This window comes from Myodes glareolus, chromosome 5, assembly GCF_982192425.1.
Source record: "Myodes glareolus chromosome 5, mMyoGla1.1, whole genome shotgun sequence".
NCBI classification, from domain to species: domain Eukaryota; kingdom Metazoa; phylum Chordata; class Mammalia; order Rodentia; family Cricetidae; genus Myodes; species Myodes glareolus.
In genome coordinates, this window is record NC_142030.1 from 100,551,227 (window position 1) to 100,579,020 (window position 27,794).

The 27,794-nt window shown below is 38.6% G+C and overlaps 1 protein-coding gene across 2 annotated transcripts in view; it reads left to right on the forward strand.

Moving 5' to 3' along the window:
* Dpp10 (dipeptidyl peptidase like 10) overlaps positions 1–27,794 on the forward strand; it is a 723,175-nt gene that overhangs the window by 135,652 nt on the left and 559,729 nt on the right. For both annotated transcript variants that reach the window (XM_048443790.3, XM_085688334.2), the window contains exon 2: positions 9,322–9,436. In XM_048443790.3, coding sequence (XP_048299747.3) covers positions 9,322–9,436 — 115 coding nt within the window. The remainder of the gene's footprint in view (positions 1–9,321; positions 9,437–27,794) is intronic.

Here is a 27,794-nt window from a genome sequence, read left to right on the forward strand (position 1 = left end):
ATTTACTTGAAAACTTCCGTTCTTTCTTGTGCACAGGAATCGCGGAGATTATCCTTTAGCTGTTGTGGTTTGTTTTGTTTGTTATCTAAGAGAGTTATGTGCAGCCCTGGCGTGTTTCTAACTCATCATGCTGGACGATCTTGATCGTCCTGCTTCCATTTTCAGAGTTCTGGAATTACACGCATGCATCAACACACCCAGTTTATGAGGTTCTGGGGATTAAAGTGCAGGGCATCGTAAATACTAGGCAAACACTCTTTCACTCTTCAGCTGAGCTGCACCCCAAGTCCCTCACCTAGGGAGGTTTTTAAAAATGAAGATTGCTGAACTACCAAGAATTTTTTTGCAGCTGTACAATACACAATGCACAGGGGCCATGACATTGGTTAGAGTAGCCCCACCCTCACAGAATGCTTCTTCAGTGTGTAGCAGACTCCTTTGAAGAGTCCAGGAAACTTTTGCTGGGTCTACTCTGCTTCTGCTGGGATTTAGGAAGTCTGGAATGGGTTGAATAATGTTTACTTCAAACAAGATTTCAGTCAATGCCATGCCGACAGTGCAGCTCTGTGGATCACCCCAAGGTGTGATAAAGAATGATCTAGAAAGGCAGAGAACAACACATTACTGAGAAATAAGATATGGAAAAGTATAAAAGTTCATATTACATTATACAATCTATTTATTAAGGAGTCTATTAATTAGAGGCACTCAGAGAAGCAGAAAATTGAGAAGTCTACATGTTCTAGACAATATTAAGAAGTAAGCAATATGGATAGCAACTGGCACCTGTATACAAGGTTCTTCTTAAAGATAGAAGAAGATCATGTTTTCAGAGAATTTAGGAGTATCTTTATCCTTCTCAGTTTCTAGAGTTTAGTCTTTTCTGTATTTTAGGCATCATTGACCTTGATACAGAAAGTTGCCAAAAAAAGACTCTTAGCAACTTAATCATGGGTTGGATAGAGGTTGATGGATTGTGGAGGAGAGAGACAGTCATTGTCTTTAGTTATTTACCCAACAGTGAGCCTACCAGATTCTAGTGAACTGCTTAAGTCTATGAGCACATTGATGTCCCTAGTTCAACTTAGTGGATCATAAAACAAAACGAATGAATGTGGGGAAAGGATTTTAGAGAATTGAGGTTGCTAAGTGTGGGAGGGAGATCAGAGAGATTATGAATGAAGGTTTTCAGGATATGTTATATACATATATGACATTATCACAAGATAAACTTAGTTAAGTAGAAAAAGGGAGTCACTTATGAAGTACTATTGATGAGGTTGCTAGATTAAGTTCGTGTAGAGAAGTGAGGGAGTAAATGGTTAAGGACTGCAGAAAGCCAAAGCCTAGAGAAGACATGGCAACGAAGAGGGTGAAGTACTGGGAACTGTGACATCACAGGCACAGGGAGGAGCTCTCCAAAGAGACTTAAGAAAGGACCTGGGAGAAGCTGGCAGGAACCGTTATGAAGTAACGGGAAAATCGCACAGCATAGCTGATAGCATGGTGTATCTGTTTCCTTGTAAAAGGTTTAGTGTGTGTGTGGCGTGATGTGTGTGTGTGTTTGTGTCTCTCTGTGTGTATGTGTGTGTGGTGTAATGTGTGTTTCTCTCTCTCTCTCTCTCTCTCTCTCTCTCTCTCTCTCTCTGTGTGTGTGTGTGTGTGTGTGTGTGTGTGTGTGTATGTGTGTGTATGTTTCTGTGTTCCTGTATGCACCTATGTGCTTAAGTGTATGTGGCTGCCCTATAAGGAAAGAAGTGCTCTCTCATCTGTGGATCTAATATCGCTGGCAGTTTTTTGTTGCCTGATGCAGGTACTGGGAACTGAACTCAGGTCCTCAAAAAGAAGAGCAAGTGTTCATAAAGGCTGAGCCATCTCTCCAGTTTCCTGTTTACATCTTAATTACTTTGAACCTAATTTTAACTGTGGTTTGGAACTGTGAGTACCACAGATGCTTAGCCTCCTCTAAGAACTCTTAAGCTGGGACATTGAAAATGTAAATACACTATAGAATGTGTTGATAATTATCCCTGTTTCCCTTCCACTTTGAATTTCTATTGCTGTGAAGAGATACCATACCACAGCAATTCTTATAAAGGTAAACATTTAACTAGGACTGGCTTACAGTTTCAGAGGTTTAGTCCAGCTCTCTTCATGACAGTGTGTAGGCAGACAGGGTGCTGGAGAAGGAGCTGAGCTCTACATCTTGATCCACAGGCAGCAGAAGCAACTGTGTGTCACACTGGGTGTAGCTTGAGCATAGGAGACCTTAAAACCCACCCCCACAGTGGCACACTTCCTCCCAGGCCACGCCTACTCCAATAAGTCCATCCCTCCTAATGAATAGTGCCGCTCCCTTTGGGAGCCATTTTCTTCCAAACTACTGCACCTTCATAATATTTCTCCTATGAAAGCATGTCATCCACAATTCTAATTACTGGGGAGGAGTTAATGACAAATGCCAATTGATACAATTTCCATTTCTTTCAGAAGCTAAGTAATGGTCAAAAAAAAAAAAAACCCAAAGTGCACAAAATCTTAAAACAAAGAGCAGCAAAAGGCACAGAGTCTGCACACATGGCACTGATGTGCTCTGTAGGTCTGGCAAAGTCCACGTGAGTGAGGGAGGCCATAGCTGCTGACATAGGCCACTGCGACCACTACAGGTCAAACAAGATCGAGGGGAGGTTGCAGCTGCTGACAGCTTGACCCCCATTCAGTCCGATTGCAACTATTTGTCAAAAATCATTGTGCTATGAGCTCATTTATTGTATTGGAAGAAGAAGATGCCTCTCCCTCTAGATCCAGGGATGAGTTACCCTCTTCTTCCCTCAGAGGGCAACCACATACAGCTAGGTACAAAAGCATGTGCACACACACTGAGAAACAAAGAATCAGTGTAACATGTTTATGGGTGAGCATAGAGTGCAGGACTTGTCACTGGTATCCTTCTCCAATGCTCTGCACCTTATTTTTTGAGAGACTGACTTCCACTGAACCTAGTACTCATCTAATCAGGTAGACTCTGCTGCTTAGTGAGCTCCAAGGATGTCCTGCCATGTCCAGCATTTTCATGTGGGTTCTGGCCAATGACTATGAGCCCTCCTGGCTGCACCATGGGTACTTTACTGACTGAGCCATTTCCTTGGCCCCTCGGGTGATAATTTTTTAAAAATATTCACTCTAATTACAAAGTTCTCTGGTCCGAAAGATTAAATGGGGAAACTGCAAATGCACATGAGGACATTAGAGAGTTTTAAGAGGCATTGGCCACTATGATTATGAATTGAAATTTAAATTTGAGAAATTATCTGCTATAATATTTTGCTATGAATCTTAGTTGATTATCATTTATTAGTACACTCTTCCACATTATTGACTCTTGACATTAAACTTGAATTTAAATTCAATTTGTTTAAGTTGATTTCAAATTTTCTGTACCAAATTTTTTATTACATTTGCATATCTATATGTGGGGAGGGGTGTAGGCTACTCATATATGCATGCATATGCCACAGTGCACATATGTAAGTCAGACCAACACTCAGAAACATGGTCTCTGCTTCCATATTTTGGGCCATAGGGAACTGAACTCAAATGTCAGCTTTGGCAGTAAATGTCTTTATCCACTGAACCATCCCACTGGCCCTGAGAATTTGCTTTTTGTGCTATTATTTCAGACATATTCTGAAGAAAACGTGAACATAATTTTTAAGATATGCTGAATACTATATATATGTAATCTCAGATACGGCAGTTGCTGAGAAAGGAGGGTCAGATTCTTGGCCAGGCTTGGTTAGTGATACGCTGTCTGAAAATAAATTTAAAACTCAAACAAATGTATGAAGATTTTATTTAGTGGAACACAAAGTGGTGAGTTCAGTTCCCAGTACCACAGACAAAAGCACTTTAGTATTCTAGAAAACATTTTAATGATGTCAACATCAGTAGTTTCTTGTAGTCACAACCTGTGATCCTGGGAGGGTAAGGCCATTCAGTGGGAAAAGGTGCTGTTGCTGAGGTCCCTCACCCGGGCACCTGAGGTAGAAGGAGAGAACTGACTTCTGCAGCTTGTTCTCTGCCTTCATTCACATAGCGCCATTACATCTGGGTACGAACACACATCATGCAAAGGGAGAACCAAGTTCAAAGTTGTCTTCTCTCTGACCTTCACACTTGATGTGTTGTGAGCACACACACACACACACACACACAAATAATAAGTGTAGTTTTTAAGTAACATTAAAAGTCTTTAGTCCTGTGCACTTTGAGATTTCCTTGGAATAGACTATTTCTTTAAAAAAGACTTACAATTCTGGATTTGGGATGGTTTCAGAATCATTATCTCATAGTCTCTACCACTCTGTTTCTCTACATGTTGGCTACGCATAATGATTACTTCATGTCAGTTTGAAGAAATTCCTCATTTCTCACAGCAGAGTTTATGGGAAATGATAAACTCAGAATGTTTCTGTGTTATTTGCATTCAGCCTTGTGTTATATTGGCAGTTGGCAAACTGTTCAGTATGTGCTACACTCAGTAGACACATCCTATCTTAATATCTTCCCAGGTGCATCTTATGCAATGCTCTCTAACCAAACCCAAGATTACCCCAGGCCTTCGACGAAATCATACATAGTAATCTTTTTGGAAATTTAGCTTCTTGTCAGAGTTCTGAATTTTGAGTTTGCTTTTTTATTGAGCAAGATCTAGGTAAACATTTTCTAGCTTCACCTTACAAACATCTCAAAAGAATTGAAGTTCATGGTAGTTGCTCAAATATTACATCTAAGTGCTGTTTTCTGATATAAAATATTATGGAGAATTTTAAATTAATTTTATTATATTTATCTATTATTTTTTACATTGTGTGTGTCCCACAGTGTGTGTTTGGGAGCCAGAGAACAACTTTCAGGAGTTGGTTGTATTAGTTAATTTTAAAGACTTTTTCATTTATTATGTTCAAACCTTTATTAAGAACCTACCATGTGCCAGCTACTGAGCTTACAGACAGCATTATCACCAACATAGTCAAATATATGTCAGCTAACTTAACTCTTTTTTTTTGCTGTTTGTTGAGCTCTACATTTTTCTCTTCTTCCCTCCCTGCCTCTCCCCTCCCCTTCAACCCTCTCCCAAGGTCCCCATGTTCCCAATTTACTTGGGACATCTTGTCTTTTTCTACTACCCATGTAGATTAGATCTATGTATATCTCTCTTAAAGCCCTCATTGTTGTCTAGATTCTCTGGGATTGTGATTTGTAGGCTGATTTTCTTTGCTTCATGTTTAAAAACCACCTATGAGTGAGTACATGTGATAATTGTCTTTCTGTGTCTGGGTTACTTCACTCAAAATAATGTTTTCTAGCTCCATTCATTTGCCTGCAAAATTCAAGATGTCATTATTTTTTTAAAGACCTTTCTAGGTTATTCAGTGAAGCAAAATTTATTATAAAAATATCTCTTAAATTTTTAATGACTGGGACTTTTGCTGGACCTCACAGCTAAAGTGAATATACTTTGAGATCACATAAGACTTAAGACTGCGTTGTACTCAGCCTGCTTGTTTAACCAGACTTTAATAGAACAGTGAGACAACCAGCTTTAATTGTATTAAATTTTCCATGTAATCAGTTTTTATAAACTATGTTAATGCACAGTTAAAATCCTAAAATGCACACTTTTGCATGCCCCCGATGCAAAGAGATAGGCATGGGTATTTGCAGCTGTGTTAGCACAATCATTGGTTGAAAAGACAAAACAGATGTTGAAAGCAAGCTTGGAAAATATAAATATCCACCATGAATGTTGAATGTCATATATAGGCATTGCCTGATAAATGATAATTTTTGTAATACTGGTTGTTGTCTCTGTCAGTTTGGGGCAGTTGTAGTCAGTGACTTAACTCCTTGTAAATCTCTGTTAATGATTTCTGTGATGTGTTCCACCCCTTTCCCATGTGATGCTTTCTGTGTTCTTCAATGAAGACAAAGCAAAGCCATTTGTTAGGGACTCATACAGAGATTCAGAGACACAGACTCAGGAAGCAGCTTTCAGATAGTCACAGACACAGACTCTTTCAACAGACAGGCAGTGAAAGTGGAAGACACAGGAAAGTGGAGAATTCAAATTTAGGCCTGCCCCTACTCAAATAGCACCGGAGGAAAGTGCTTGGATTTCTTTCCCTAATGCGAAACCAACACATTATTAGTGATTCTGAGTTTATCACTAATGTATTCAAACCAACTGAATTTTGATGCTCAATGTGAGGAATCTCCAATGTGTTAAATCTATGCAATTCAGTATAAACGTCCTTGAACGACTGGTGACCAAATCATCCTTGAAACTATCTGCAGTTGAAAGTGTCAACAGCACAAATAGAATAGAAACAATTCGAATAAAAATAATTTAAAAATTTCAGCTTCCCAAGAGGGAATGATTTGGTACAATCTGTTACCCGGTTTGAAATAATTTGCAGCTTTATGGGGTTGGATTTTGAGAAACGTCATGTTTGTGTTTGCAGAATTACGCATGTAGGAAGGTTACTGAAGCAATAAAGTAAATACAGGGAAGAGATAAAAGGCAAGTAGTTTCGTTTCAGGACAGCTGGTGACTCTTCAGAAACAGACCAAAAAATAATCAGTGAGATAAAAGCTCAGATTTTAAGCCCCAAGTATTAGCACATCATTTTAAGTGGGGATAATGTTTTTTTTTAAAAAAAAATCTCCAATTTTTCTTAGACATGTGTTTAAAGAAAATACTTTTTCAACATTTATTTTTGTGTGCGCACATGAATGTATGTGTAGGTGCATTTCCATGTGAGTTTACATGTGTGAACAGGCCAGAGATAAACGCTGATTACTTGTCATTCCTAAGGATGAAGTTCACCTTGTTTTTATGAGAAGGAATCTCTTACTGGCTGGTGATTCTCATATCGGCAAGTCTGCAAGTCCCAGGGATCCTCCTGTCTCCACTTCCACTCCAAGGATTGAGATTAAGTACACCACCACGCCTAGTCAATCTTATTACATGGATACTCTGAATCAGATGCAGATCTTCAGTCTTTATGAAAGTCTTTACTTTCAAAAGAAGTATTTTATGAACTCAACCATCTCTCCAATCTTATCTGCTGGTTCTTGAGATGAGTATTTAGTAATTGGCAGAACATTTGCTGGCTTTGATTCATACTAGTGATTGCTCCTGTCCCTTGCTTCTGAAGAGCATATAAGCATTACCACAGAAAATTACCTGTCATCATATATACTTCTTCTGGTATATCAGTGTTTCTCAACCTTCTTACGCTACAGCCCTTTAGTCCAGATCCTCATGTCTTGGTGTCTCCAAATTGTAAAAAAAAAAAATATTTTGCTGCTACTTCATAACTGTAATTTTGCTACTCCTATGAATCGTAATGTAAATATCTGATATGTAGGATATCTGATATGTGACCTGTAAAGGGGTCTTACCCACAGATTGAGAACTGCTGTGGTAGATGGACAACTTGAAAAGCCTGTGGGAATACTGCAGTCCAGGAAAGAGTCTGTCTTCTGTCATCATCTATTGTTTGTGTTAGCTAGTCTAAAATGAATGATGGAGCAGAGCACCCCCATTATGTACATGGGAGAAAATGAATAGAAATTATCATAAGTAGAGGAGAAAAAGAGGCGTTAGGAAATAAGTATACTTTAAGGCTAGGGAGGTGGCTCAAGGGTATGAGAACCTGAGTTCAGATTCCCTGCACCAGTGTGAAATACAGAATGTGTATATATGTGCCAGCAACATCTGTGAGGTGGGAGACAAACTGGAGCTTGTTACCACTAGCTTAGTCCAAAAAAAAAAGATCAATATCAGGTTCAGTGAGAAACCCTGTCTAAAGGTAATAAGGGGATGGCGAGTAGTAGAGAAGGACTTCTGATGACCTCCTGTGGCCTCTGCACGTGCATTTACATATAGGAACATGTCCATACACACACACACACACACACACACACACACACACACACACGCATTGCAAATACAAGCACAATATTCACACTGAGAAAGAAACCAAGCAGAAGTTGAAAATTGTTTTATGGAATGTCATTGTAGGATTTCCTCATAAGGAAAGACAAATTTACTATTGTCGGACTGACTGCTTTGAGATGGAGAACAACTCACTATACATCACATTCTGTGAACCCATCACTCCTTGTCACAGATGGTAGCAGCGAGTGTGGATATGACTTAACTCAGTGCTCTAATCACAGTATGAGAATCTGTGTCAGTGTGTATCTTTTAAGACTTTTATTTTAGTTTGTGTGTGTGTGTGTGTGTGTGTGTGTGTGTGTGTGTGTGAGAGACAGAGAAAGAGAAAGAGGGAGAGAGAGAGAGAGAGAGAGAGAGAGAGAGAGAGAGAGAGAGAGAGAGAGAAAATGATCCTGTGAGTTTGTGCATAGAACCACAGGTGACTGCAGAGACCAGAAGAGAGCACTGAACGCCCTGGAGCTGGAGTTACAGGTGCTTTAGAGCTACCTAATGTGGGTACTGGGAACAGAACTGCGGTCTTCTGCAAGGACATTGATTGCTCTTAAACCCCAAATCATCTCTCCAGCTTCAGATTCCATGCTGTATAAAATTATTTCAGTGAAAAGCTGGCATTCATTGCAACCTTCTGTGTTCTGGCCTTTGCTTTGGCAAATCAAGCTTCTCCATTTCTAGGCAGCAGGGTAGAACACAGGTCAATTGGAAGGTGAACAGCTCGACCATGTGCTTCGGAAGAGATGCCCCAGTTTACCCTGTCCTGCCAATCCTTTTTAACCATTGACATGGTAGAACTCATTAAATTTAGCTACTACACCCTGTTTGTTTTTAATGACTAGTGGAGAAACTATTTGAAATAACCTGCTTCATTGACAAATGTGCGGTGTTTGATGGTAAAGAACATTGTTTATTACTTTCCTATCTTCACTCTTTTTCCTCATACGCTTAAAACAGCAGTTGATAATGCTTCGAGAATAAATGTGCTTTCAATTCTTGGTGGTATTTTCGATTATAGTGATTGCAAATGGGAATTGACTGTGTTGCTCCCAGCACCTTTATAGAGCCTTTGGCTCACAGGCAATGCTTTGGAGCACTTTCTCCACCAAGACAGCAGCTGAGAAGCTCTGCCACATTCCCACCCACTCCAAAGATATCTACCGAATAATTAAACACGTGTTTGAAAAGAAAACTGGTTTTAATCAGCTTTCAAGCTATGATCATGCCCTTGCCGAATCTTTCCTTTATGAATGTATTTCTCCTGAAGCAAATATAATCATGAAACTCCCTTTTTGTCTTTGTAGGAACTGGGAAGTAACAGCCCTCCACAGAGAAACTGGAAGGGAATTGCCATCGCCCTGCTGGTGATCTTGGTAGTATGCTCACTCATCACCATGTCTGTCATCCTGCTAACACCAGGTAATCTACGGCTCTTTCTATCTTTGGATGGTGCTGTGGGGCATAATCACGATGCCTTAAGACGGTGATGGTATATGGTTCATTTGGGCAGATTATCACAGTCTAGATGTTTTAAAAGTGTAATTAGACAACTTTGCTAATGGTATGGTGATTTTGTATCTTGAATATTATGTGCCATTTTGAGTGAATCTGGAAAATGAGATACTTAAAATGAGGATGCAAGGAAGATCCATTATCTCCATTACTACTTAAAGACCAAGACTTGTTGGTTTTACAAATGCCTAAGCCATGTGACCCTTTTCTTTTATTTCAATATTCATAGAAATTTTGTTGCAAAGCACACCAAACTAGGAATGGCCATGTGACCCTTTTCTTGTATTTCAATATTTATAGAAATTTTATTACAAAGCACACCAAACTAGGAATGAATCCATAAATCCTTCAATGGATGAACAAATATATAATAGAACAGTAGTCCACAGAGGAATAAGTCAATGCTCAACATACACAAAATACCCAAAGTCGTGTGTGTGCATAATGCTAAGTGCAAAAATCTAAACCCCAAATATTATGTATTATACATAAACATCTATATAGACAGCATTCATATGGAATTCTCCAAAAGAAAGGGCAAAATGTGGCCTGTGGATGTAGTTCAGTTAGGAGAGTGCCTGACTAGCATGGCTGAGACCCTGGATCCATGCCCAGCACTAAATACTTGAGAAGTGATGGTGCACAGCTATTAGCCCTAGGGTGCTGGTAGAAGTATACGTTTATTCTTGGCTATGTTGGTTAATGCCAGTTCAGGATACATAAAACCCCAAAGGAACAAGATCTTAAGAAAGAGGCTAAGTTTGAATCTGGGTAACAAAATTGTTCTCGGTGTTGATGGCATTGGTGCTGAGGCCCTTTGTAAATGCAGTAAATAGGGATGACAGTGCACTCGATTTTGCTTGAGGGTTGAAGATTGAAGGTGTGGAGTCTGGAACTGTGGATGATAACCCAATATATGGACATATAGAATATGAGAGAGGTAGAAACAATATCAGAAGAGACTGATCAGAACGTGGAGACCTATTCCCTGTGCCCCTTTTCATTAATGGTGTCTTGATACCTTAATAAGGATAGTCCCTGAAATAATCTTTAGACAGGAATCTTTAGATACTTTGATATGGAAATCATCATGGACATAGTTCTTCAGTGGGTGCTACTTCAATCCCCAGAAGTTTTACTGTTCTTTAGTAGCAGTTAATAAAGGAGGCAGAAGTAGTGGGTTCCCCAAGGCAGCTTCCAGAAAAGGACAAAACTGGCATGTTTCTGTAGCCCACCTGAGTGTCTTTTGCAAAGCTGAAATAACTGTGCTTAATTTTCTGGAAACATAGTCGTCTCTGGAGTAGGATTGAGTAGCTTGAGTCTACGGAAGGAGCACAGTTGTGACCTCTTGCTGTTGCTTTGTTTACACTTCACTCCTACCCCACTTTCATCATTATCTAAATCCGTAAAGACAGGGGACTTACTTCCTCTTGAGCAAAATGTGATTAACAGGGACTCCACTTTAGAGTCATTTACTCATGTAATTATAGTGACTAATTTACATAAATGACAGTTATCAATCACTCCAGCATGGAGGGAAATATTCCATCTTTGTAAAAATGGTGACTTCCAAGCGTGTAAACTACCACAAATTAATAGTTGATAGTTTATATTTATCTTCTGGAGATCCTGAGGAAGGAAAGAAAGAAAGTCAAAGGGAGCAGAAAGAAGAGAGAAAGGTAATTGAAGAAATACGCAATAAAAGCGATTTCCTGGAAAGAACTGGCTTGCCTGGTACGCTCTGTGGAGCCTCCCCCTCACTGCCTCACTCGTGCATCTGTGGTTTGGTGTAATTGAGCAATGTGATGGCTCTAATAAGTGACTGCAGCATGCCAAGAGGCTCCGCTCCAGGAAGATGAGCTTCTGTTCAGATGGTGTTTCACTTAAACATAAGAATTTGAGCATAATTACAAAAAATGAACCACTTGCTTTTGCTGTCTTGAATGGGTGCCTATTCACCAGATGCAAAAACCTGGGTCTACGATTTCGGTGCTTCTTTTGAGCTCATCCTTCCTATCTGATTCTACTGCCTTTGACTTAGTGTTTCATTCTCTCAAATTGTTTCCTCACTCATTTAATGAAAAACATATGTTTGTGGTATATATATATATATATATATATATATATATATATATACACACACACACACACACACACACACACACATATATATATATATATATATATATATATAAAGGTGAATTATTAGAATGACTTACACAGTATGGTCTATATAGTCAGAAAAGCTGTTTGACACTGGAAATGTGGGGAGTCTATTAGTTGCTCAATTCCAATCTGGTGTTGAATGTTGAAGTCCTGGAGGATTTCCAAGTAACTGTTGATTTTCAGTCTATTTGGGAAGCCTAAGGAAATTTGTTCTAATCCTGCAGCAACAGTGTAACAGGGTAGAAGAGCATACAGATGGGAAGAAGGCAAACTCTGGGTTCAGTTGACACTGCCTGCCTCACTGAGTGAGGTAGAAAATGAAAGAAGACTCTGAACAGCCTCTGACATCCAAATATGTATGTACATGTGTGTGCTCATCTACGTGGAAACAAGCAGACACATACATGTACATCACAGCATACACAGAAGAAAGGAGAAAAAACATTGGACATTGGTAGGTTCATGTGGAGATTAAACCATATCGTAGATGTTCTGCTTTTAATCTGCTCTCTTGCTGTTTTAAATTTTAAACAGTGTCTTCTCTTCCTGTTATATAAACACAGAAGTCTACAAAATCTTCACACATACCCAATGCAAACACTGAATTTGCATATGACATTAGTCATACAGGTGATAGTGACAATTATTGTTTTAATTTGTAATCTTTCAAGTGTGTTTCACATATTCATATGCCATTGGAATTCCCTATTATTTTTGGTAGAGATATTATGAAATAAAACCAAAATAATGATAGTGGACTATGGTGCTTTAGCAAACAGGTAGCCATGCTATCACCACTGCTGTTTACAAACCCAAAGGGCAGGGGAGGCGACATAAGTGGATATGATGAGGATGCGTATTTTTTCACTGGCCTGGCAGGGATGAAGGTATTCTAAAGAGACCCGTTTGTCCCTCCTGTTGGTTGACAGATTAAGAAACAAATCACCCCATGGAACTGGAATTTACCTATGTAACTATTGCCTCTCAAATGCCTGTCATGTAACATAGTAAGAATAACAGCAACAATATCATAATGGCGACCAGTCCATTATACATATGTGAATCCAGTTTATACACACTCTTTCTGTGTTATTTTCACTTTGAAAAAAAATTATATTTAGGTTTCTCTATTTTCACTTTGAAAAAAATTATATTTAGGTTTCTGTAAGTGAATGCATACAAAAGATTAACAAGTCTGAGAAATTATTCAGAAGCTGCTTTTCTCAGAATAGCCTCAGAGTCTGTAGGTAAGTGCTGAGGAATGCAAGCCTATATCTAGACAAACACATGTTCATTGTAATTTTGGCTTGATTGCAGATTTTATTACAGTAGTAATTTCAAACAGGTGCCTCCTTCTCTGCTTGTCAGAATCTTCTGTGCCCTGTGAAGAGAAGGCTTGATTGTTTTTGAAGACTGAGTTAACCAATCAAGCCTTCCTTTTAAAAGGAAGCATTTCTGAAAGGAAAAAAAAAAACTTCACTCAATGTTTAATTAAAGAGTCAAGTACTTGAGTACATTAATCGAACCTGCATACTTTTTAGCTTATGTTAGCTTTAATAAATAATGGGTCTTCATGATTTTAATTTCAGCAGTGGGAAAGCAGAGACAGGCAGACCTCTGTGAGGGTGAGGCCAGTCTGGTCTACATAAAAAGAGACACTGTCTCCAGACAAAGGAGCAAACAATAACTCAAAAGAATGAGAAGATGAGAACTTTTTGCTTTCAGAGGGCAATGAATGTAAGGCCAATAATTATACTCTACAAACATAGTACAAATTTCTTTTCACTTAAAGGCATAGCAACCATTTAACATGAATACATTTGTTCTAGTGTCTGCTTTACATCAAATGTGTAGCAGAGACTAGAGAGAGCTCACCTGTTAAACTGCTTGCCTTGTAAGTATAAAGACCTGAGTTTGATGGCAATAATGCGGCTGTCATACCATGTTCTTGTCATTTAAGCACCAGGAAGATGGAGACAGAAGTTCTTGGTACTCTAGAAGCATTCTGTTTTAGTTAATTGTTGGGCTTTAGGCCAATGAGATACCCTGTACCAAAGGACAAAGACATGAAGATGTTCCTCAAAAGAACATTGGAGATTATCTTCTGGCAACCATACAATATGTACATATATAAACAAACATGACCCTCCCAAGCATATATCAACATACTTGTGTGCACACATGCACATGTTTTTAAAATGTGAGTTATCATGTTCTGAAAAACATTTTATGAGGAATATGGTTTACCAATTTTGGCTTGCTTGTGAAGCAGCAGTGCCTAGTCTTTTTAGTCACAGTGTTTTGTAAAAGATATCCATCAAGTTCTTCAATTTGCCTGTCATGTTGAAATAACACCCTGTGGGTTCTTTATATGACACCATTATTCAGCTTCAGTGGGCTGGTGCCCTTGATTTCATGTTTTTTATCATGGCTGACTCAGGCTGAAATTGTAGAGTCCTGACACAGTGTCTCAAATGTTAGCTCTAGCTGTCATTCCTATTGCAGAGTTTTCATTACTTTGGTACTCGATAGATGAGCATATGACATAGATTTATTTTTCAGACCAATCAGAGCTTGAAAAGTATCAGACATTCATTTATAATCTCAGTTTCAGCAGGGAATACCTTTGTTTCTACTCCCTGAAGTAGTCTCAATTTTAAGACTTTTGTAAGTGGTCCAATGCCACATAAGGAAATAGTTTGAAAAATCCTAGACTAAGTATGTTAATGTTCAGGTAGAACTATACTACCCGGTGCAGTGTAGAACCCATTAAGCTCAAGTAACTCACTGGAGCCAAAGCGGAGGACTAAGGATAGAGGGAACCAGATAGATGTCCACGACAATCAACAGAACCAAGGTTGGGGTTAATACTTAGGGAATCATGCCTTTGTTTACAGAAATATTACCTAATAGGGCAATTTATCTTTTCCAGTGCAGTCATTATTAAAGCTTATAGAGTTTATAGCTTGGTAAGACTGTCCATGACTTTTTGCTCCTACAGCCTACATAGAACCTTTCAAACTATGAGAGATAGCCAGCAAGGAGAAAGCTGACTGGTCAGTAAAAACTTGATTTTTTTATATCCTATGACCAAAACATGTGGCTGCCTTTAACAACTGGGTTCTATCACCAAGTTCTGGTGGGGAACCAAGAGTCAGGACAATATCCTGTATTGTTTTGAAGATATCTGCAATATGTCTGATGAACATCTCAAGGGGGGATATCCCATAAATGCCAACTTCTGGCTTTTGAGAAGGAACTTGATATCCTCTGTAGGGCTAATCCTGTCACACTTTTATTTTAGTAAGAATTTTTAAACCTCTTTAGTACTAGTTATTTCTTCCCTCCCCTGTACTCTGTCTTACTCACCTCTCCCTGTCCACATGTAAGCCTCTGTCCTTACTGATTTCAAGCCCATTCCAGAGGAGAAAAAGGATGAATGGCACTGTAAAGCTTACTAAAGAGCCATAGTTGAAAAGTTCTCAGGTCTCAGTCGTGAGCCTACTGCCAGCATCTTGAGAAATGAAAGTGATATCAAACTGCCTCCTAAATCCCCTTATCCTTACCCATAGATCAGTGTAGCTCTCAACTTTCACCTGAAAAGTTGCTTTGAGGTTGATGCTTTGAGGTGAAACTCACAACTAGCCAAAGTGCAAAGTAAATGTTAGTGAGCTGTCAGCCACAAACGGGACATCAAATTATCCCTCCCTCCTTCAGTCCCCAAGGGTCATTATAGAAAAGGGGACAGAACAATAGTAAAGGCCAGAAGTTGAGGAGGACCAGAACAAAGCAATGTCCTATAGGCATGATGGGATTCTTGTACTCATGAATTTACAGCAGCTATGCTTGTTTGCACAACACCTGAACAAGATCAAGCCAGTTAAACATTTCAGCATGGATAAAGGAGGGACTTGTGAAGGTCTCTCCTAACTGAGTAGTTATTGACAATTGATGGTCTCTGTGGAAGGGAAAGCCAGTTTAATTTGTGGATACGGGTCCTGGTAGTTCAACTGTGCTCCAGTGAATGGGCCAAGACCCTGGAGTTTGTGAACAGTACAAATTAGACTACACGGACTCTAAAAACATTGAAAAGGAGTAAATGAAATTGGGAGGGTAAGAGGAGTATTTTGGACCTCAGGAGAGTGGGAGGTGAATTTAATTGAAGTACATTGTAAGGATGTGGAAAATTCTTTTTAAAATTTTTTTTCCATTCAAAAATTTACACTTCCTTCCCTCCTCCCATCCCCCTCTTGCTCCCCCAATCACCCTCCTCCTTCTCCATCTCTCCTTAAGAGAGGGCAGGGAACCCTGCCCTGTGGGAAATCCAAGGCTCTCCTCAGCTATATCCAGGCCTAGGAAGCTTTGCAGACAAATAGACTAGGGTCCCAAAATGCCAGTACATGCAGTAGAAACAAGTCCCAGTGCCTTATCAATGGCTTTACAGTCAGACCCCATTGTCAGTCACATTCAGAGAGTTCCGTTTGATTGCATGCTCCTTTAGTCTTGGTCCAGCTGGATTTGGTGAGCTCTCATTAGAACAGGCACACTGTCTCAGTGAATGGACCAACCCCTTGTGGTCCAAACTTCCTTGCTCATCTTCTCCCTCCTTCTGCTCTTCAACTGGACCTTGGGAACGCAGTCCCGTTGCTCTGATGAGGGACTTTGTCTCTATCTCCATCAGTCACCGGACGAAGATTCTATGGTGATACTCGAGATAATCATCAGTGTGATAGTGGGGCTAGGCCAGTTCAGTCACCCTCTGCTCTGTTGCTTCAGGACATAGCTGGGGACATCCTCATAGACATCTAGGATCTCCTTTAGAGCCAAGTCTCTTGCCAACTCTAAAATGGCTCCCTCAATGTAGGTGTCTTCTTCCTTGCTCCAATATCCACCCTTCCTCCATCTCCACACTTCCACTCCCCCAAACTCTCTCCAGTCTTTCCTTTCTCCCTTCTCTCTCCTCCTCTCCCCTTCCCTCAACCCAACCCAACCCCCATCCCTACCCCCACCCCCATGCTCTCAACTTTTTCCCGGCAATCTTGTTTGCTTCCAATTTCCAGGAGGATCTATATATATTTTTCTTTGGTTTCACCTTGTTATTTGGCTTTTCTAGGCTTGCGAACTATAGGCTTAATGTCCTTTGTTTATGGCTAGAGTCCACTAATAAGTGAGTACATACCATATTCATCTTTTTGGGTCTGGGTTATCTCACTCAGGATAGTGTTTTCTATTTCCATCCATTTGCACGCAAAATTCAAAATGTCATTAATTAGATAGATGATAGATAGATAGATAGTGTGTGTGTGTGTGATTGTGTATGTGTGTATTGTAAAACAAATCAGCAAGCCAGCAGATTTGAATGGTTTTTTCAGAAAGTAAAAAGCAAGCAAATGTAAATAAACTGACCTCAGTGTCAGAATGACAGATTGATGTTCCAGCCTTGTGGTGATACATTTTTATGAAAATATATCTTGAACCATAAAGGATTAAACTTTTGGTAGATCACACAACAAAAGTTATCTAAGACCATATACTTAGCCTGCTGTCATACTGTGTGTTCAACACACGTAAGTTTACAGTGCCTTTAAAACAAACAAACAAAACAAAGCAAAACAAAACAAAATTGATGCAACCAACTTGGCTTTCTTTGGATTTCTGTTGTCATCAGCTTTTGCAACCTAAGCTAAATGAATAGCTTTACTCTTATGTTATCTTCTCTCCTACCGAATCAGAATAATTATGTGTGTGTGTGTGTGTGTGTTGTGGTAACCATTCACTGAAAATAGCCAATGTAGTTGATGAAACTTTCAATCAACTCCCCACTATTAATGTCGCAAACCTCATAGATGTAGTTTGATAACATCTGTATGCTTTTCTGAGTCAACTGGGTGACTTTTTTCCTTTTATATTTGTTACAGAGGTCTGTAGAGGATCTATTATTCCTTTCCCCTGTCACATTTTCTCTGCTAATCAATAATTGTTGAGTAAAGTTTTTGTTTGGGGGAAACAGTAGGTACAAACCAGATACACACCACAGACAGACTATAGACATGCCAGTAACCATAAACTACAGAGAAATGGGAGACACAATAAAAGGAACATAGAATTCAAATTTGGACTCATTCATAATCCATGAAATTCAAGAGGACATCAGTGTGATAATTCCTTAATACGACACTGATGCATCTTAGTGTTCTCTGAGGCTATGTTTAAGATGTGAGCTGACACCAGGCCTTGCTGTGTGCGGCACTGAGATGAAGAATGTTTCCTATTTCTATTTACTGTGACAAGAACTGGAAATATGCTAGCACCGTGAGACCTCATAGCAAGAACTTTTGTAACATTGGGCCCCTCAACATTTTATCATAAATTGCAATTGTGGGAGGGGGTGGGTTATTTTCTTCAATGGTGTTGATCATTGATGAGTTGTCCAAGCTCTGATTTTAGTAACCACACATAAAAGAAGACATGGAAGTAGAAGGAGGCCTTAGTGAGAAGACGGAGGCCAGTGTGGGTAGGGCCAAAGCAAGAGTCAGTAAAAATGACTGAAAGGCATTACAGAATTGTATAAACCTCAATAACAATTATTATTTAATTACAGTTAAACAGCTTTCTAAAATAAAGACTCTAATATTAAATATATATCCATCTGTTTCTGTTTGGATAAATGGAGATAAAGACATATATTTGAGCATAGCTCTATATGACATTAAGGATTTGATTGGACACATGACAGCTGATCTGTTTTTGTTATACAGACGTTCAGAGTGTGTTGATCCTGGTGACAATTGTTTGCCATCGCAATAATCGAGCCTGCTAAGAGTCAGTTAGAATGCCATGTTAGACTATGCTGCAAACAATTTCTTGGCAGCTATAATTTAACAGGTGTCATTAAAGCATGCGACCTGTGTCTGAAAATGTCAAAGCAGCAATTAAACTCTCTCATTGTGCTTTTATGAGGGGAAAATAATATTTTACAGATTTTCAGATTTGCATGACCCATGCATAAACAACAGCATCAAACAAGATGCAATTTGTTTGTTTTATTTTGTTGAATTAGAAAAGGAGATTATGTTATGTTGATAGGAAATATGGAATGTCTTTGCTTGTTTACTTTTCCAGGAACGACCCAGATGAGCACACAAGAATGTCACACTGCTCAATACGATTAGCCTGCCAGAGAGAAAACAGTGGCAGCCTAACAGTTTCCCTCGAGTAAACTAATTGTTATCTTTAAAGCTCATTTATATTTTGTATGCATGCGTGCTATGTGTCTCTGTATGCAGATACCTGCAGAGGTCAGTCAGTAGGGGTCATCAAATCTTCTGGGGCTGGAGTTACAAGTGTTTATGAACCACTAAATATGGGTGGTGTTCAGGAATCAAACCGGAATCCTCTGCAATAGCAACAAGTGCTTTTAACTGCGGAGCCATTACTCTGAGTTCCACTGTTGCTTGTTAAATAGGCAATTCTGAGAGCTAACAAAAATAGAGTAAGAAAAAGTTACAAAATTTTATTTATTTTTCTATTACATTTTTTCTAATATTTTAAAATTTCCAAATGTAACAGAATAAAATTTAGTATATATGATAATGTGTTTAAGTTTGCAAAGATCATAAGAAACCCTGTTTTAACACATAATATTTATTACAGCTTGCCACATACCAGATGCTGTACTAAGTATTTGACATGTACTCTTTGATCTAACCTCCCACTACTAACATGAAGTAGAATATCTATTTATATTTTTCAGTATTTGTTTGAGTTTTTAAAATTATGGTAGTTAATATTCAATTTAAAAATTTCTATTTGCAACTTTTATTTATTATTATTATGTGTATGCTGTGCACATATGGGTGCATTGCTAAATAAGAAAGGACAACCTTGTGGAGTCAATTCTCTTTCATTACTTTTACATGGGGATCAAACTTACCTTGTCAACTTTATATACAATGTACCTTATATATTAATCCACCTCACCAACCCCTGGCAGGATGGAGAATTACAGCAGATATATATCTGGGTGCATCGTTGAGGGAGTACTTAGATCAGATGAACTGAGGTGGAAAAACTCACTCACAATGTAAGCAACAGCTTTACATGCCCTTGTGGCAAGACAAGCACAAAGAAGAAGATGAGCTAAACACCAGCATTCATCTCCCACTGCTTCCTGCCTGTGAATGCCCTGTGAGCAGGCTCCTCATGCTCTTTCAATTGTTAATCCCCCTACACAATGGACTGTTCCTCCGAATGAGAATGTAATATATTCTCCCTTCTCTAAGTACTTCTGTCTGGGATTTTGTCACAGCAGCCACAGAAGCAGTCAATATACACGTTAGCTTCATGGTCCAGTTCATACAGGGCAAATGCAGAGACATAGAAGCAACATCCCGGGCTTTGGGGCTAGACGACATGTCTTGGGCTTATAAAATAGCTGTGGTTCATTCTACTTGAAGGAAGATAGGGACCAATATATTTTACAAAATAAGAAAATACAAAAGCCAAGCTTTGTTACATTCAGCTTCTCACTTTTTTATTTTTATTTTATTTTTTGCTTATTTATTCATTTATTTATTAAAAATTTCCACTTCCTCCCTGCCTCCCTTTTCCCTCCCCCTCCCCCTCCCCACCTCACCCTCCCTCTCTAGTCCTAAGAGCAGTCAGGGTTCCCTGCCCTGTGGGAAGTCCAAGGTCCTCCCCCCTCCATCCCGGTCTATGAAGGTGAGCTTCCAAACAAACCAGGCTCCCACAGAGTCAGTCCATGCAGTAGAATCAAAACCCAGTGCCATTGTCCTTGGCTTCTCAGTCAATTTTCATTGCCAGCCACATTCAGAGTGTCCAGTTTGATCACATGCTCCATCACTCCCAGTCCTGCTGGCCTTAATGAGCTCCCTTTAGATCAGTCCCATCGTCTCAGTGGGTGGACGCACCACTCGTGGTCCTGACTTCCTTGCTCATGTTCTCCCTCAATAGAAGAATGGTTAAAGAAGGTGTGGAACATATACACATTAGAGTTTTACTCAGTAGTAAAAAACAATGACATCTTGAATTTTGCATGCAAATGGATGGAAATAAAAAACACTTTACTGAATGAAATAACCCAGACCCAAAAAGAGGAATATGGTATGTACTCACTCATAAGTGAACTCTAGCCATAATTAAAGGACATTGAGCCTATAATTCGTGATCCCAGAGAAGCTAGATAAGAAGGTGAACCCAAAGAAAATCATATAGATATCCTCCTGGATAACCTTCCTTATTGCCAGGCAAAAAGTTGGGTGCACAGGGGTGGGGTGGATGTAAGGGGAGATGGGTAGAAAGAAGGAAGAAGGGGAGGATTCTGGAGAGATTTGGGGAATGGGATGGGTGGGATGGAAGATGGGTGGATATGGGAGCAGGGAAGTAGATATCTTAATTAAGGGAGCCATTTTCGGGTTTGGAAGAGACTTGACTCTAGAGGGGTTCCCAGGTCCAAGGAGAGGTCCTTAGATTGTTCCTTGGGCAGCAGAGGAAAGGGTGCCTGATCTGGCCTTGTCCCATAGCCACACTGATGAATATCTTGCATATCACCATAGAACCTTCATCTGGCGATGGATGGAGATAGAGACCCACATTGGTACACTAGATTGAGCTCCCAAGGTCCAAATGAGGAGCAGAAGGAGGGAGAACATGAGCAAGGAAGTCATTTTTTTTTAAATGAGTAAAAATCAATCTGGAAAAGGAAACACACTGTTGAGAAATTCAATGTGACACGGGGCAAGAGAGAGTTGAAAAGTAGAAAAATCATAATGTAAATTTTTATTTTACCTGTCATAACTTTGCTGAAAGGTCAAATGCCCTGAATAAGTATGTGTATGTGTTTTCTCTGTTAAACCACAATATATAAAATTGTAAAAGAGCACATCATTATATATTTTCCTATACATTTAGTCTTTTCTTCTAAAATATTTTTTATTTTATCACTAGAAATGTTTCATTGATGAATAGATGATAGTAATAAATGATAGATAAGTGAGTGATGGATATTTATTGTAGATGATACTTCAATGGACAAATGATAGATCTATTCCCCAGCCTTAGGTGTAGCATGAAGGCTGGGCTTGTTGTGGTTTCTGTCCTTCCCTGTTCCTACAGCTGTCAGAAAATCATACAGCCAAAAAAAACCACACAGAGGTCTCCATAAGATTATAAACTGTTTGGCCCATTAGCCCAGGCTTCTTATTAGCTCTTATGACTTATATTATTCTTATCTATGTTAGTCACATGGATCAGTATCTTTTTCAGCAGGGCAGGTCACATCCTGTTTCTTCCGTGATCTGGATAGGACTATGGAGGAATGGGCTTCCTCCTTCCCAGCATTCTCCTGTTCTCATTGGCCCACCTTTACTTCCTGCCTGGCCAATCAGCGTTTATTTAAAACTTGATTGACATAATACAGACAATTTTCCCACACCACTTAGGTGTTATTCTTCCTCTTTCATGGTTCCCTTTCTATTTTCACATCCTACACACAAATGCGTGCACACATGTGCACACACACATACACATACATACACACAGACTTCTATTTCTGCTTATGAGAGGAAACATGAAGAGTTTTTCTTTCTGAATCTGGCTTACTTCACTTAATGATGTAATAATGATTTCCCATTCCATCTGTTTTTCTACAAATATCAGGAACTTATTCCTCCAGCATGTATTTTACAGCCACATAAAAATACTTTTGTGTGTGTAAAATTCCACATTTTCTTTATATGTTCATCTATTGATGAATTTCTAGGCTGGTTCCATTTCTAGGAAACTGTAAATAGCACAGTGATAAAACTGGATGTGATATGTTGACACACCCAATATACCCAGGAGTGTACTGATATACCCAGCATGTATCCAGGAGTGGCATTGCTGTAACCTATAAGAGCTTTATTTTAGGTGTTTTAAAGAACCTCTACGGTGATTTCCACAGCACTTTACCAGTTCATATTCTCACCAACAGTTTGGAGAGAAAATAAGTAGTGGCTAGAAGGGACAGAAGAGGACTGTGGACTAGAAGGATAAATATTAACAAAGTGTAACTGCTTTGACAATGCCACAAAGAAACCCATTGTTGCATGTGCTAAATTTTAAAAAAAATAAAATTAAAGAATAGTACTTTTAAAAGTATTGAACTACATTTTATCTTTGCCCTGGAAAAAGACAATTTAACTAGGATGATTTTGATTATTTTTATCTTTCCTACATATATATTAATATTATTTTCCACTTTTGAAATTGTTCAGACAAGTGTAATCTCTGTCCCTTTCAAGAAATGTCTAGAGAAATGGGAACCTGTGAGAATTGACTTTGTTACATCATTCTTAAAATGGAGAACTATGCTCTTAAATCTGTGGACCACAAATTGACTTTGGCATGCCATACACTGCTGCAGTATCCACAGCTACAGCCTTCTGCCTTTTCCTGGAGAGAAAGTCTCACCAATAACTATAAATTTAGGAAGACAAGGCTAAACCATTTATTTTCTATGGTTCACAATTCAGAAATTGAGAATCCTAATGATTTGAATTTTTGTCTCTTTCCACCACAATCTTTATCTTTTCTTCTGTGACTCACATTCTGGGTGCTGGTGATTCTGTGTATGACTCACATTCTGAGTGGTGGTTTTGTGTGTGTGTGTGTGTGTGCAGTTAAGTGACACATCATACTGCACAGAACTTGCGAGCATTCCTTGCATGTAGCTGCCCACACTACAGTATATGCTTATAAATATATGGCAGTGAATACATGCAGAATCAGAGAAGGAAATCATGTACTCTATTTTTTCACCCTTTGTCTTATTGCTTTGAGACAAGATCTCTAGATCAAACTTGGAGCTCACTGATACAGCTATTGCTACTATCCAGCTTCTCATGGAGAATGTCCTACATCTTCCTCTCAAGGTTGAAGTGGAAACATTCAGGATGCTCATGTAGAATTTATATGTATCCTGGAAATCTGAATTAAATTGTCTCAATTTCAAGGCAACACTTTAGCCACCAAGCAATGTTCCACATTGCTCTTCTCTTTGTTGTTAATTTCTCAAATCTACCAGTGCTGCACATTTTCTGTTCATTTATAGTTGTATTTAGTGCTTTAACTATCCTCACATTTATTTTTTTTAATTATTACTTGTTTTTCATGTATCAATGAATATCAACACATATGTTGCCTCTGATCTCTGCACATGTTCCATGGTACACGTGTTTCAGCACTCACACACATATGTACATAATTATCAAACACATATACAGCACACACTAAGATAAAATAAAAAGGAAATGTACTGGGGAAATGGCTTACTGGATAAAGGTCTTGCTGTACACACCTGAGAAACCTGAGTTCAGATCGCCAGGACACATGTAAGAGTTCGATACTTCAGTCATTTGTAACCCCAGTCTTGTAATGCAGAGACAGGTAGATTCTTGAGACTCCCTTCTCACCCAGTTTAGACAAAAAAGTAAAGTGGAGGGCAATATAGGAGGACAACTGGTACCAATCTCTTGTCTGCATGTGTACATACAGTTGATGCACCCATACACATGTGTATACACATGCATGAACACACAACATAAGAATGTTAACTATAGAAAACAAAACAATAAATCAAAGGAAAAACAAGGATTCTGTATGGAGTTTCTATTTGGAAATTATGTTCTACAGAAAAAAAAACATGTATTCAAATACATCCAGGTTTAGAAAATGAATGTAGTTATATGATTCTATGTTATATTATATAAAATATCAAAGACAAAAGGCTTGCAAGATATTGGTGAAGAATTCACTAACCTCTTCTCTTTTTTTTTCCTTTTTAAATAAGAAACTATTGTCACAAACAGAAAACAACATTTAAATAGAAACAGTTTAAGAAAAAGAAAAGTAACACAATGAAAGTAAATTCCTAAAACATGAGAAGGAGGAAGTCAAATTAACAGGGACTAAACACAGATGTATCTTAGTGGATATATACTGCGGCTTTACTTGAGTGGGTGATTTGGAAATCAACACGGCCTTGTCATGAACCCTGAAGTTTCTTTCACACACAGATCTGATCTAGAGGTTAGCATTTGAGTTATTCAAACTGGAATCTTTTCAAACTGATAGGGTCAAGAGTTCTCCCTTCAAAAACAGACACCTGGATGAATTTTCAATTTTACTACATTTCTTCATTATGTATTAAGAACAGTTTAGTGCCATTTGGAGTGGTGTGGCGATATATTTTTATGATAATATCTTTTATGTTTTAAGAGACAATAAATTTTGCTGGACCCCACAGCTGAGTTAACAATAGACATTGAGATCATTTAAGACTTCATCTGATAGCATGTTGTGTATCCAGCCTGTTTCTTTAACTCACCTCTAGAAAAACTCTGGAACAGCCAGCCTTGCTTGCCTTGAACTTCCCATGCATTTATTCATCTTTTACAATCTATGCTAATACATAGTTTTAATCTTAAATTATGTATTCTTCCACAACCCTGACTCAGAGCAATATGTGTGTATGAATGTGTGCTATTGTAATCGTTTACTGAAAACAGCCAAAGGGTTGAAATAAACTTCATATAACAAACATCTGGCATAAATATTGAAATCAACATAGTACTATAGTTTAATAGTGGTGTGTTTGCAGTAGTGTTTGTTCTCTAGGTCAGCTGGGTTCAGTCAGAGCCAGTAGCCTAATCCTTTTTTAAAATTCTGTTAAAGATTTTTATAAAGTGTCTCATCCTTCCTGATGTGATGCTTTCTGATGTGTTCAATGAATACAGAGCAAAGCCCTTGGCCAGAGTGACACAGGAATAGGAACAGATCTGAGATACTCAAGGGGTAGAACACAGAAAAGCTAAAACCCACAAACTACATACCGAAGGAATGGGGAGAGAAAGGGAGAATTCATATGTGGATTCACTTTTGTCAAATTAGACAAAGGGGAAGTGGTGAGCATTACATTCTTTAATGTAACTCTGATGCATTTTGGTGCATTTGATGTTGTCGTTAACATGTTTGCCCAGTGGATTGTGACAGCAAATCTGAGATAATACACAGGCATGTTTTGGCTACAAAAACAATGAAACAAATATGCACCCCAAATAAAACACTAACATAACTTTGTGCATTTCTGGGACAGAAAAATTTAAAGTTCTGTATACTGTTCCATGCTTAAATCAGTGTAATGACTGACAGTTACTGAGCTGAGTTCTGTGCCTAGTGATCTCTTTAAGAGCCTTCATTTATGGAAGAAAATAAAGTCAACTCCACAAATAACAATATTTATGAAATTATACCCATATTTTGCTGAGTTTTTTCTTCCATTCCATCAACATATACTCCTCTTGCCTTTGTTGACTTTTCAATGTATTACTACATTGGCCTGGCTGGCCTGAACTCCCTATGTAGAAAAGTTTGGATTCAAATGTACGGAGATCCACCTCTCTGTCTCCTCAGTGCTAGGATTAAAGGTGTGTGCCATGAAGTCTTGCTCTATATGTACTCTTATTACTTAAATAAATATGCACTGAGAGCTATATATTTTCTTAAGGGATAAAAGGTTTATATTTTTCTTTTCTTTACTAGATTTTTGAGAATTTTATATGATGTATTTGAATTTTATTTGCCCATATCCCCAAACTCCTTCTAGATCTGATCCCCTTATTACCCATCTAATTTTATGTCCTATTTCCAAAGCAACCATTAAGTCTAACATGCTGCCTATTTATTCTTGGATATGTGATCATCCACTGCTGCAGGGTTAACGTGCCAGGGCTACACCAACAATAAAACCGATGCTTCCTTTCCTGGTAGTTGCTAATTGCCAATTACTCCTCAGCTAAGTGGTAGGACTTCATGACCATCACCCTCTCCATTACGTAATTTTGTTTGGCTTGAGTTTGTAAAGGACTTACCTGTGCTGTTGCAACTATTGTGGTTTCTTAAGTGCAACTATCCTGTTGTGTTTAGAAAATAGTTTCCTAGTAGGCATCCATGAATTTTGGCTCTTACTGTTTTTACCGCCTCATCCTCAATGATCCCCAAGCTATGGGATGAATGAATATGATACAGGTGTTTCATTTTAGGAATTGTCATTCCACAGTCTTTCATTCTTTATACCTTGGTGAACTGTAGTTCACTGTATTAATCACCATCTACTGCAAAAAGAAACTTTTGTGATAAGGGTTGAGAGACTATAACAACAAATTATTAAGAATAAGTTCAATTCTGTGTCTGTCTGGTAGAATAATAGTTATAGGTTGTCCACTAGGGTCTATGTCCTCCCAAACTACAGGCTTTGGACCCAACAACAGTGTCTGATGTGAGCTCTGTTTTGAGGAACAGCCAAAAGTGCAACCAGATATGGATTGATTGATAGATTGGTTACCTCCATGACATTTGTGCAACTATTATATCATTAGGCGTGTAAGCCAGACTAGTCATAATTGTAGATAGCAGAGTTCATACCCGAGTAAAAGTGATGATTACTTTTCTCCTCTTGCAGTATCCAACACTACAAACTCTAACAAACAGAGTAAAGCTTCCATACTGTTAAAGCTTCATTTTTCCCACATCCTACAAGTCAATTTTATGTTTTTTTAGCAATAAAGTCTTTAAATTTTTCCTTATTTTCATTTTTAACATCTTTTTAGGATTCCATACATGAGTATAATATTTATATTGTTTCTCTACATACTGCATCCCTCCCCAGTTCCTCCTCATTCTCTCCCAACTTCAAGATTTATTTTTTACTTGATTATTTTTTTCGTATGCATATATATTGCATGCTGTATCCATTTAATGCTGCTCATACGTGAACATGTTTAATGATGACAATTTGGGATTGCCCAGTTTGCCTTGGGGCTTGTCCCTGGAGACGACAGATTCTCCCATCTCAGCCATCCATTGATTAACTGTAACTATTTTGTGAAATTTTGTGAGATTTCCCAAATCCATGTCTGATATCAACTTACATTGTCATTGTGCAGGTCTTGTTTAGACAACCATTGAAATTTCAAGATGCTACTTTTGGTTCTCTAGCTTTTAGAATCTTCCTGTTCAAAGTGTGGGAGACTTCCCTCTA